General features: G+C 48.4%; 1 protein-coding gene across 3 annotated transcripts in view; it reads right to left on the bottom strand.

The window, feature by feature from the left end:
- Dnajb12 (DnaJ heat shock protein family (Hsp40) member B12) overlaps positions 1-9,610 on the bottom strand; it is an 18,474-nt gene extending 8,864 nt beyond the window's left edge. Inside the window, exon 1 of one of the 3 annotated variants that reach the window (XM_031347552.1) lies at positions 9,296-9,610. In XM_031347552.1, the coding sequence (XP_031203412.1) occupies positions 9,296-9,428 (133 nt within the window). In that variant the 5' untranslated portion in view covers positions 9,429-9,610. The remainder of the gene's footprint in view (positions 1-9,295) is intronic. The other 2 variants (XM_031347553.1, XM_031347551.1) reach the window with 2 other exon arrangements.
- Between the last annotated feature and the right edge of the window lie 2,814 nt (positions 9,611-12,424).

The following is a 12,424-nucleotide window of genomic DNA, read 5'->3' on the forward strand; positions in this document are numbered from 1 at the left end:
CCTTCCAGCACGCCTCCCCCCCCCAGCCTGTTCTTTTAGGAGCCCCAGTCCTCAGGAATAGGAAGATTGTAGCTTTTAAAATATAAGCAATATTAATTTTATTATCAAACTCACGAAGTCATGTAACTGAAGTGATTGCCTGCCTTCCTTTCAGATATCCCGCTTATATATGCATTCATTTTCTTTCTTAACAAGTTATAGGGAAATGCACTAGTCGGCTGGCTGTGTTTGCTAACACGCCCGGAGCCCAGCACTACTACATAAAGTGCCATGGTGACACACACCTTAGCCCCAGTTTTTAAAAGTCTGGCTCTCAGGTCTCCCTCTAGTCCACAAGGAGTCTAAGGCCAGCCTAGGTGTGTGAGAGCTCCTGCCTCAACAAACAAACTGCAAAAGAGTAGCTGGGTGTGGTGGTGCGCACCTCTGATTCAAGCCCTCTGAAAGGAAAGGAATTTACATTTCAGGCTAGAACACAGTGAGTTCTAGGCTAGCCCAGCCTACAGGTTAGGGACTGCACTTAGCTAACTGCCTCCTCACCACAAAGCAACACAGGAGGCCCTGGGGAGATGGCTCCGCAGGAAAATGAGCCTGACCCCCAGATTGCAAGGGTAGAAGAGGGAGAGGGAAGGAGAGGGGAGGGGTGGGGAGAAAAGAAGAGGGAAGGAGAGCAAGCACATACAGCCAAGCGTGGTGTCACATGCCTTCAATCCTAGTATTCTGACTTCCAGGCTAGCCAGGGATACACAGTAAGACCCTGCCAAACACACACACACACACACACACACACACACACACACACACACACACGTACGTTTGACTAATGAACCCATAGTTTATGACCTAGAATTAAGTTACTTTTACTTTTGTTGTTGTTGTTTTTAAACAAGATCTTGCTATGCAGCCCAGCTGGTCTCATATTCACCATCCTTCTGCCTTAGTTATTTTTTCATTGTGCTTGTTTGTCTGACTAAGCTCTTTGTTGTATTATGAACCTCTGTTGAACTCACCTCTCAGCAATTCTCTCGGCGCTGCCTCACACCACCTAGAACTAAGACCTCATGGCTACTTCCTGTGGTCTTCTATTTTTATGCCGGTTATTTAGAATACTTTAATATTAAATGAATATTTTTATTAGTGCAAGCTTAATATTAAGTTGAAGTTAATTTTAATGCTCCCTAGTTTGAATAAGTGTTTATTAACACAGTACATCAGAATTCTAAACTGTTTCGTGCTCCTAGCTTAGATTTAAGAGCGCCATCTCCTTTTAGTTGAGAACACAACAGTCTTTTTCCTCATTGTGGTAAAAACTCACCAGAGGTCGATGTGCGGTGCCTTCCCTAGTCTCTCACCACATTAGTTTTGAGGCAGAGTTGCTTGTTTAATCTGGGGCTTGCTGATTTAGCCAACGCCCTCCTCACCATGCTCCTGTCTCCACTCCTGTGTTTGTGCATAACCAGCCTGGGCTTTGCTGGCTGCTGGGTGTGCCTGTGTGTGTGTGTGTGTGTGTGTGTCTGAATTCAGGTCCTCATTGTTTACATGTGTAGTAGCCCAGGCTGACCTCGTGATCCTGCCTCCATCTCCTTGAGCAAGTTGTACTGGCATGACCAGCACTTCACAGACTTGGCAGTCATCCCCCAGCTTCCAATCTTAATGCTTTAAATGTATAATTCTGGGGAGTAGGTGATTTTATTTTTTGGACTTTTTTTGGGGGGGGGTGGTTTACAAGACAAGATTTCTCTGTATAGCTCTGGCTGTCCTGGAACTCACTCTGTAGACCAGGCTGGCCTTGCACTCAGAAATCCGCCTGTCTCTGCCTGCCTTCCAAGTGCTGGATTAAAGGTGTGTGCCACCACTGCCTGGCTTTTTGGATATTTTTGTGTCAGAGTCTCAAGTAGCCTAGGCTAGCCTTTTACTCCCTATAAAGCTAAGGTTAACCTTGAATATCCTGATCTTCCTGCTTGTGCATTTAAAGTGCTAAGATTGTAAGCACAAGCCACCTCATGTGGATCTATCTTAAATTAATTTTATTTTTGCATCACTGGGAACCAACACTGGCCTCACTCAGGCTGAGCCCCATTCTACCAAAGAATAGCATCCTGGCCCAGTCTTTGGAATACTTTTTTTTTTTTAATTTTACTTTTTAAAATGAGTATTAGTACTTTGGTTGTATGAATGTCTATGCACAACATAAATGCCTGGAGTCCAGAGAGGGCATCAGAACCCCTGAAACTGGAGCTGCAAAATGTTGTGAGCCATGTAGCGCTGGAGATCAAACTGGGTGCTGTGGAAGAGCAGCCAGTATTCTTAATTGCTGGACCTGTTCTCTAGTCTGACCTTACGAATTCCAACACACATCCTCTGGTGGGTACAGAGAGGGCATAGTCCTCTGCAGTGGGCCATTAGCCCGTCTGATTCAGTGGGACTGGGAGGAAGGCCAATTCTTGGAGCCTCTGCTTAGCAGCACCGAGGAACAGGGGAAGCATGTCTGTCCCAGAAGACCCACAAAGATCCCTGGGCACTTATTTCTACTGCCAGGTTTTCCTTTATGGTACTGGCGATTGAACACAGGACCTTAACCATGCAAGGCCAGTGCTCTACCATGGAGCTATTTCCCTAGCCCTACTGTTACATCTAATTTATTTAGACAGGGGTTAACGTAGGCCAGGCTAGCCTTTAAATTCTCCATGCAGTTGATAAAAACACCCGGCTTCCACTTCCTAGGAACTGGGATTACCAGCGTGTGCCAACAAGACCCAACTATTATTGTTTATACATACTTATTTTATTTCACCTGTACAGTCATTTTCCCTGCACATATGTCTGTATACCATGTGTAGTATGATCTCCTGAGACTGAAGTTACACAAAGCTACCTGTGAGCCACTATATGGGGGTTGGTAATTAAACCTGGGTTCTCTCTGAGAGCAGTCAGTGTTCTTTGTTTTGTGTTTTTCGAGACAGGGTTTCTCTGTGTAGCCATGGCTGTCCTGGAACTCACTCTATAGACCAGGCTGGCCTCGAACTCAGAGATCTGCCTGCCTCTGCCTCCTATCTTCTGGGATTAAAGGCGTGTACTATTACCTTCTAGCCATGATCCTGGCATGCTGAGGCAGGATTTTGAATGGGAGGCCAGCCTAAGTTACATAGAGTTGGGCCACAGGATAAAACGCTATCTCAAACAAAGATTAGTATTGGGCTGGAGAGATGGCTCAGCAGTTAAGAGCACTGACTGCTCTTCCAGAGGTCTTGAGTTCAATTCCCAGCAACCACAGGGTGGCTCACAACCATCTGTAATGGGATCTGATGCCCTCTTCTGGTGTGTCTGAAGACAGTGACAGTATGAAATAAACCTTTAAAAAAAAGATTAGCAGCAACCATCTTTTCTCCTGTTTTGGAGGCAGTGCTTTTGCTATGTAGTAGAGGCTGGCCCCTGAATTACGATTCTCTCAAGTGCCGAGATGACCTGTAACAGCCATTTCTGCTATTGAGTGTTCCACGTGTGTTGGCTATGTGCCACATGCTCTGAAGAAATTAGCTCACGTAACCATCACGAAGCCTCTGATGGGAAGTGGCATCACCCACAGCCGCTCCCTTTGGGGAGAAAGCGCTGTGGCGCACTGTCCTGGCAGAGGTGCATAGGTCCCCACTCTGACTCTGTGGCTCTCTGAATGGGAACTAAGCAAGTATTCCTCACCAAAGTCTCGAGGCTTTTCAGGCAGTTCCACTGGCCAGTCGCTCTGATTTCCCTACGCTGCAGAACCAAAAGGAGAGTGGATTCTCCACACTCAGCACCACCCAGAAGGTTCCAGACTGAGCTGAAAACAGAAGATTTCTGGTTGCTGGCAAGCAGGTCTCCCCACGGGTCTGGATGCCCCCAACAGGCCTGCAGCATGTGACAGTCTCACCCTGACTCATCATTACATCTCCCGTGACACAGTGGCTGACAGACAATGCTCAATGACACAAAAGGGTTGGGGAACAGGCCAGCTTAATGCTAAACTTAGCTTTGGGTGTGCTGACTGGATCAGTGAACCTCAGGGGTGTGAAGCATGCTCTTTGCTACTTGGGCTCTTAGGCATGAAGACTGCTCAGGTTCAAGGGTTTGAGGCCCGCCTGGGCACCACAGTGAGATGCTGTTGTTTCAACTTATTTAAAAAGAAAGGGCCTGGTGTGGTAGTGGATACCTTTAATCCTAGTGCTTGGGAGGCAGATGCAGGTGGATGTCTGTGAGCTTGAGTACAGCCAAGCCTACACAGCAAGTTCTAGGCCAGCCAGGGCTACATAGAAAGATCCTGTCTCAAAAACAAAAACAAAAAAAAAGGTAGGCCTCAGTAAGAGAAGGTCTCAGGGCAACCGAGACTTACAGCTGCCAAGACCTGCCCTTCTCCAGTGTGCAGCCCCGACTCAGACCCAGCCAAGGGCACTTGCTAGCAGGTTCATATCAGATCAATTAACCTAGCTGCTCCGGGCATTTCCGCCATCCTAAGGGCAGGATGAGAAAGTGTGAGGTGTATACAGGGCTCGGTGAATGGCTAGCAGCTGTTTTGTTCTTAGGCCTGCGGCACTCAAAGGGAGTCAGGGAAAGTCAGAACGAGGAGAAGAGCCCAGGGCAGAGTCAGACAAGACTGGGGCCGTGGGCATCTGGCAGTGTGCACTTGCCACCATAGCTAATTCCCCAGTGCAACCTCAACCCCTGCCCCTGGCTGCTTGGAGGAACAAGTAAGAGTCAATAAAATACAGAGAATGGAAGGACCAGGGATCACAAAGGTGGATGGATGGAAGTGGACAACTCCGCCCCACTTCTTGCTGGTACTAGGATTCTCTCTCCCACTGACTGTGAAGGGTCAAATGCCCTGCTATGCAAGCTTCCCCTCCTCTCCCACAGCCTTGTCAGGATGGCCTCTCTGACTTACCCAGCCTTCACAGTGAGCCACTTTACAGAAGCCTGGGTAACATGAGAGGCAGGCGCCTCATCCAGCCACCTCTCTTTGCTAGGGAAACCGAGGCCTAATTGTATTCTCAAGTCCTCCCTGCAAAGTCTGCTCTCTTCCATTTTCTTGGAGATGCAGTCCAAACTGACCTGGGGTGTAAGACTCCTTTGTTTCCTGTCTGCTCTCCAAGTGCTGTGACTATAGATGTGGGTCACCATGCCCCCACCATGCCCATCGGGTCCCCACTGTGCCCAGTCTTTTTATGTGTGTGTGTGTGTTTTGAGACAGGGTTTCTCTGTGTAGCCCTGGCTGTCCTGGAACTCACTCTGTAGACCAGGCTGGCCTCGAACTCAGAAATCCACCTGCCTCTGCCTCCCAAGTGCTGGGATTAAAGACATGTGCCACCACCACCCGTCCTTGTGCCCAGTCTTTTTAACCCCTTCACTGAGTATTAGGTGAAGCCAGTGACCATTTGGCCAGCAGATGCTGGATAGAACATCCCAGAAAAAAGTCAGACATGATGGTGTATGCCTTTAATCCCAGCATTTGGGAGGTGGAAACAGTCAGACCTTTTCGAATTCTAGCTCAGCATGGTCCACAAAGTGAGTTCCAGGCCAGCCCTGGCCACAGAATGAGGCTTTTTAAAAAAGAAACTCCCAGAAAAAGATACTCATGGTATCGCTTCTACTGTGGCCTCCCAGTGGCCTTGTTCCTGTTCCACCATACAGTTGTCCGGTGGTGATGTCCCCCTGTCCTGCCCCTACAGCAGGGGTTTAAAGGCCCCTCCTCTTTTTTCCATGGAGAAAGCTGACTCAGGAAGGTCTTCAACTCCTGTCTGAGCCCCCTTCCTGACCGCTTCTTTACCTCTCAAAGACTAAGCTTCTATTCTGCCTCTCCTTCTAGTCTGTGACTTGTCCCTTGCCCACCCGGCCTCTGCAACCCCCAGCATCGCCAGGCCTACAGCCTTGGCCTTCCCCCAGGACTACTCTCCTGGCTAAGGACAGGTGTGCTGCATGGCTGTCCACCAACAGCTTCTCCATGTTCCCGGCTTTCCCACAGTGATCTCAGCTACACCTGTTCCCAAAGAGTGTCAACAAGCTAGTGACAGTAGCCTTTCTTCTGGAACAAGGCACTTTCTCCTTGACTTTAGGCTGGTGGCTCTCAGGAACGTCCCGCTGGCCCTTTCCATGCTGTCTGTCCATCTCTTCCGTCACAAAGGGTGACCCTGATTCCCCAGCACCCGTCTATTACATCATCATTTCACGACGGCTCTTCACCTCTGCATCCCCCCTTGGGTCATCATCCCTCTCATCAACCTTTCTAGGAGTCTCCCTTCCCTTTGCTGGCTTTATATGTTTTTGGGTTTTTTTTTTTTTTTTTTTTTTTTTTTTTTTTTTTTTGTTTTTTTTTTTTTTTTTTTTTTGTTGTTGTTTGTTGCTTTGTTTTGTGGGGGGAGACAAGAGTGTCACTAAGATATGATCCAGGCTGGCCTCAAACAATCTAGTGCCTCAGTTTCCTCACTGCTGGGATTTTAGGCATGCACCATTATACCTGGCCTCATCCTGGCTTTTTTGTTTTGTTTTGTTTTTGAAAGAAAATTATCCCTTCCCCCTTTTTAGTCTCTTCTAGCCCAGGCTAACTTTGAACTCAAACTGGCTGCATAGCCTGTGCCAGCTTCATTATGCCTGTGCTACCTTCCAAGTGGACTTGGCAGGTCCGACAGACCTCAGCAGGCTCTTCCGGTTTCCTCTCTGCAGAACAAGTCAAACTATCATGTCTAAGAGGACAGGAGTTCTACAGTCTGGGCCCCACTTTGCTTTCTAACTTGAATCCTCTAGATAAATTCCTATGTCACCTTTATTTAGGTAAACTCTAAATCTCCCTCACAATCCCTGCCCAACCTTTTCACACTTCCGGCCTCGCCTTTCCAGTCCCTTCCAACAAAATGACATTTGAATGTTGCCTCATCTCTTACAGCCTGGAGCTGCTCCCTCTGTACGATAACATTATTCGTGTGGCCTCATGACAGTGCTGCCCAACAGCTTACAATATGATGGTCAGGAGATCACCCTCCACACATTCCCATCCTACAACACTGAACCCACAGGTGGCAGGGCCTGGACTACCCTCAAAGACCTCAGCACCTAAACTCTGCTCACTTTCTTTTTTCCTTCTTTCCTTCCTGTGTTAAATCACTGCTATCACCTGCCCTGCAACCTTTCTCTCTGTGAGCCTGCATCCTTGCAGATCTTGCCAATCCTGCTGTGCCACTTGGCATCAAGCAGTGAACTTTGCAGGCAAAACAAAACAGATTCAACATCAGTTTACTTTTCTTTACGTAAAGATAAGGTCTTGCTCCCTGGCCCAGATGACCTCAGACTCTTGCGGCATCTCCTGAGCTCAGGAATCACAGGCATGGGCCACCACGCTTGCAACCATCTGCTGTACTGAAAGAACTCCTAGCTAAACATTCTTCAGTGTAGACAACCGCCTAAGGTTTCCTGGGCCTAAACTAGCCTCATGTCCTTGTCTGTTTAGGCGAGGTTGCTGTTAAGTTTATGCGCACGAGGCGTATGTGCTTATCCATCAAAGACACAACAAATATCCAAAAGGTGGGCCTCTGAGATGGCTTACTGCCATGCCTGGGACCCACAAGATGGAAAGACATAACCGACTCCACCAAGTTATCCACTCATGAGTGCACACACACACACACACACACAGAGCAAGCTTTGCAAGGACACCTTGTCTAGATTCCTGAACTAGCACAGGTGGCCTTTGCCATACCCTAGAGCTCTATTTCATCAGCTTTCTTAACTGCTCCTCGGCTCCCAGTAGTAATCAGAATTCTGACAGTATGCACCCCACCGGCGCGATCCATTTATAAAGAGGGAATTATCCCATGGGGGAGCACCTTGAGCGCTTTACCAGAGCAGTTAACGGGAGCAGATCGAAACTCTCTCCTAGAGGAGGCAAAGAGACCAAAGATCAACCTCCTGCAGAATCAGGAGGGAGGAAAGTTCAGGAATGCAGCCGCCTCTAAGGCCAGCACTCCAAACGTGGGCAGGGAAGGTGAAAGGCTAGCTTTGGCTTCTTCATTTTAATAATCACGTATGGCGTCTCAGGGCTTTCCACTTTCTAGCTGTGTCATGTCCTATGACACTTATCCCTGAGTTCTTTCTTCATCTAGAGGGTGGTGCTCTGTCTTCCTGAATGTATGGGATCGGGTGACAAAACGTACGAGAAAGAACTTTTTTTTTTGATTTTGTTTTTTGAGACAGGGTTTCTCTGTGTAGCCCTGGCTGTCCTTGAACTCAGAAATCCACCTGCCTCTGCCTCCCAAGTGCTGGGATTAAAGGCGTGCCCCACCACCGCCCGGAGAGAAAGAATTTTTACACAGAAAAGTACTATGGGTACTCTTGCTTATAGACATTATCTGTTCCAACTCCCTAAACTTCCAGATGGGGAAACCCAAGTTCACGATGAGACGTGGGTCTCTTAATTCTGAAAGCCTGCTATACGTCAGAGAGTTTACTAACTCCACAGAAACAAATTCTGTGTCTTTCTCCTTCCCAGCTGGTATTAAAATTTTCTTTGGGCACTTAGGTTACAAAGGCAAAAACGAGAGGAGGCCACCAGGTAAAGTGAGACGATTGGGTAGCAAAGACAAGATCACTATTCCCTCCTTGGTTTGGGAGGTCTCAGCCCTAGGCTATTCAGCTACCTGGCACTCAGCAGCCGTAGCAGTCCATAAGACCCGCCACCCGGGCCGGCTGAGGTCGAAGGTGGGATGGGGAGGCTGAGACTGGGATCTTCAACAATCCATCCACTCCGAAACACCGCTTTCAAGAGACTGCCGGAAGGACTGCGAGGTGGAATAGCTTATTTCGCTAAGGGTTCTCTGATTCGAGCGAATTTGAGTTCCTTTCCTCTCTAGAACCCATTCTCCCTTAGAGTAGTTATGTTTATTTTCCTGAACTATAATATTTCCCAGGCCGGCCACTGGCCCTGGGCCACCGAACAGCCCTCTGGGAAAAGTAGTTCGCTTTCGTTTCAACGTTGAGCTCTCTTCACCGGGTCTCCCAGCGCGTCTCCTTCCCGGAAACCTCATATTCCAGAGGCTTCCACAAGCACTGGAAAGGGGTTGGGAGCCAGGCCCTCGGGGGTCTCCAGGGGGCCAGCATCCTAGAGACCGCGGCACCGCCGGACTACGAATCCCAGCAGCACCCGCGCGCACCAGTGCGCAGGCGTAGCCGCGCCTCGCCACCCCTCCCCCCTCGGCCAACTGCTCCCGTCGGTCCGTTCCCGTGTTCCCCCCGATCCGTGCTAATGCCCCACTCGGTCCCTGCGGCGCCTCCCACTCACCGCTGACTCGTGGCGTCGGGTACAGCCGCTGAGCCTTCTCCAGGAAGCGCAGCGCCCGTTCGGGCTGGTTGCTTTGGATGGCCTTGAGGGCGATGCTGATACAGCGCTCGGCTTCATCCTTGTTGGATTCCATGGCGGAACCCGAGCGCAGAACCAGGGAGGGGGAGGCCGGGCGAGCGAAGGGCTGCGCCAGCCGCCGGCGCGTCGCGGGGCAGGCCGGCGCGGAAGGATGACATAACCCTCCGCCCCTCCTTCCCGGGATTTGAGTGAGGGTTGAACCCGGGCGGAAGCCCTACCGTATGTCTCCTAAGAAAGGGGCGTTCGGTTAGGAGGCGCTAGAAGGCGCGGGCGCTCCAGAGCGCCAAGGCTGAAGTTGAGTGTGCGCTCACGTTCCTGGTGGTATCCTTTGTGTTTCTGTCCGACGGTCTGTTAATGGGACGGACGTTTACCGAGCACCCGCTGTTTGTCCAACGCTGCTCTGATGTGGCAGTGGAGTCCAAACAAAACCTTGTCCTTACACAGAGCTTTCGTGGGTGGGGTGAAGTCCAGTAAACAGAAACATTCAGATAGTGACACAGTCAAGGCAAATATCGAAAAGCAGAGGGATGGAGTGGAGGGCTACCATTTAAGATTGTTTAATAGATCAGAAACTCATTTTACAGGAATTCTAAAGAAACAGGAACATGTGATTGGAGGAAGGGTGGTTCGACCGGAGGAAATAACAATAGTAAAGGCTCCGAATGGATATTTTCATTGCGAGTTATTGCGGGATCAAGGAGGGGGTTACAGGAGTCACTACAGAGTCAGGATGCAGTCAGGATGCAGCTCTGCCGACCTCTCACTTCAGTGACAGCAACTTAGTGAAGGTTGCCAATGACTTCCACTCGGCCACATCTATTGGCTGTTTCTTAGCCCTTGCATTTATAAGGTCTTTCACAGGAAACCACATCAATAAACCCAATGAAAATTAAAGGGTGCAATGCGATAGTGGCGTATGCCTTCAATCCCAGCCCTTGAGAGGCAGAGGAACTCTGTGAGTTCGAGGCCAGCGTGGTCTACACAGTGAGTTCCAGTTCCAGGGGTACAAAGAGAAACTCTTGTCTCGAGAAACAAACACAAACAAAAGTTAAAGAGCAGCTGTTATAATCAGGTGAGACTCGGTGAATATATATTCATCGAGTTGCAGATACACACACATGTACACATATATAAAGGATAAATATATAACAAACATATATAGAACACATATATAAATGCTGTGCACGCATACACACACACACACACACACACACACACACACACACACACACACGGAACTATCATCTGAGTGAGATAAACCAGACCCAGAAAAACAAACATAGAGTCTTGATTATAAGTGGATTATAGCCATAGAGTACAGTCTAACCATCCTACAATTCACAGACCCAAAGAAGCTAAATGACAAAAAGGGCCCAGGGGAGGATATTTGACTCTCACTGAGAAGAGGAAATTAAATAGTCACCCGAGTGGAGGGAGGGACAGAGCAGGGTGGGGAGGGGAGGAGGAGGGAGCAAGTGTGGGGAGGACTGCATGTAGCCTTGGCTGGACTGGAACTCCCTCTGTGAACCAGGCTGTCCTCAGACTTGTCAGGCTCCTCTTGCTCTGCCTTCCACATTTGGCTAAAGTCTGGATATATTTTGAAAATTTTTTTGCTGCTGTGGATGGATGCTCAGTGTGAGAAAAACAGAGGACTTCTGGCCAGTGACAGCATTCTTGGCCTGACTATCTAGACAGAATTTCTGTGTATTTGGACTGGAGAAATGGGGAAGCCCGGGAAAGGAGCAGTTTGTTGGGAAGAATATTAGATGTTCGGTTTAGGGAGGATGTATCGGTAGTGGGAATGGCAATTAGGGGATTGTACAGTGTAGGGAAGATGAAGGGCTGAGGGTGGAGTTCGGGCGGAGACCATGTTTAGAAGGTGTAAGACCAAGACCGTGGCTTTAATTCCCCAGCAGTATCTGCCCCCCAAGACAAAAATAACAGACAAAATAAGAAGCTTGAGCAGAAACCTAATTTTGAAAATTATTAGTGGATGTGAATTTTATTAAATGTGCGAATGATCTGTCTGCATGCATACCTGCATGTCAGAAGAGGGCATTAGATCCCTTCACAGACGAACCACTGTGTAGTTTCTGGATATTGAACTCTAGAAGAACAGCTAGAGCTCTTAACCGCTGAGCCATCTCACTAGCCTTGAATGCTTTTAAAGCAAACTATGGGATTAGATACACCAAGATGAAAGTGTGGAGCAGAGGGGAACTGGATTACAGAGCCCTCCATTACCCAGAGGGTTCGAGGGAGAGGAGACTCGGGGAGCGAAGAGTGTGCTGAAGTGTGGGGTAAGGTAAGAAAACGAGTTACTCAGGAGCCGAGTGAAGTGAGTGTTTCTAATGGAGGCAGGCTTCAGATGATGAAATTTATGTTGAGGCCAAGCAATACAAGGACGGAGAAGTGCTGGCGGTATGAACTGCTGTGCTCACAGGGATGCAATGGTTCCAACTGTGTTCCCAAGGGGCTCTGTGTGCTCTTAACACAGAGTATACGGTAGCATTTTCTTTTTCTTTTCTTTCCTTTTTTTAAAAAAGAGCATGTAGACTATCTTCTTTTTTTCTATTTTAAAAAATGTATTTACTTTTATTTTGTGGACATCGGTGTTTTGACTGCATGTATGTCTGAATGAGAGTGTCAGATCCCCTGGAACAGGAGTTACAGGCAGTTGTGAGTTGCCATGTGGGTACTGGGAATTGAACCTGGGTACTCTGGAAGAAATCCTTAACCGCTCTTAACTGCTGATCCATCTCTTCAGTCCACTATAGCATTTCCTTTCTTTCTTCCTTCCTTCCTTTCTTCCTTCCTTCCTTCCTTCCTTCCTTCCTTTCTTTCTTTCTCTCTCTCTCTCTCTCTCTCTCTTTCTTTCTTTCTTTCTTTCTTTCTTTCTTTCTTTCTTTCTTTCTTTCTTTCTTTTTTTCTTTCTTTCTTTCTTCTTTCTTTTCAGAGACAGGGTTTATCTGAGTAGTCCTGGCTGTCCTGGAACTCATTCTGTAGACCAGGCCGGCCTTGAACTCAGAAATCCACCTGCCTCTGCCTCCC

The sequence above is a fragment of the Mastomys coucha genome, unplaced genomic scaffold, assembly GCF_008632895.1.
Source record: "Mastomys coucha isolate ucsf_1 unplaced genomic scaffold, UCSF_Mcou_1 pScaffold3, whole genome shotgun sequence".
NCBI lineage: Eukaryota > Metazoa > Chordata > Mammalia > Rodentia > Muridae > Mastomys > Mastomys coucha.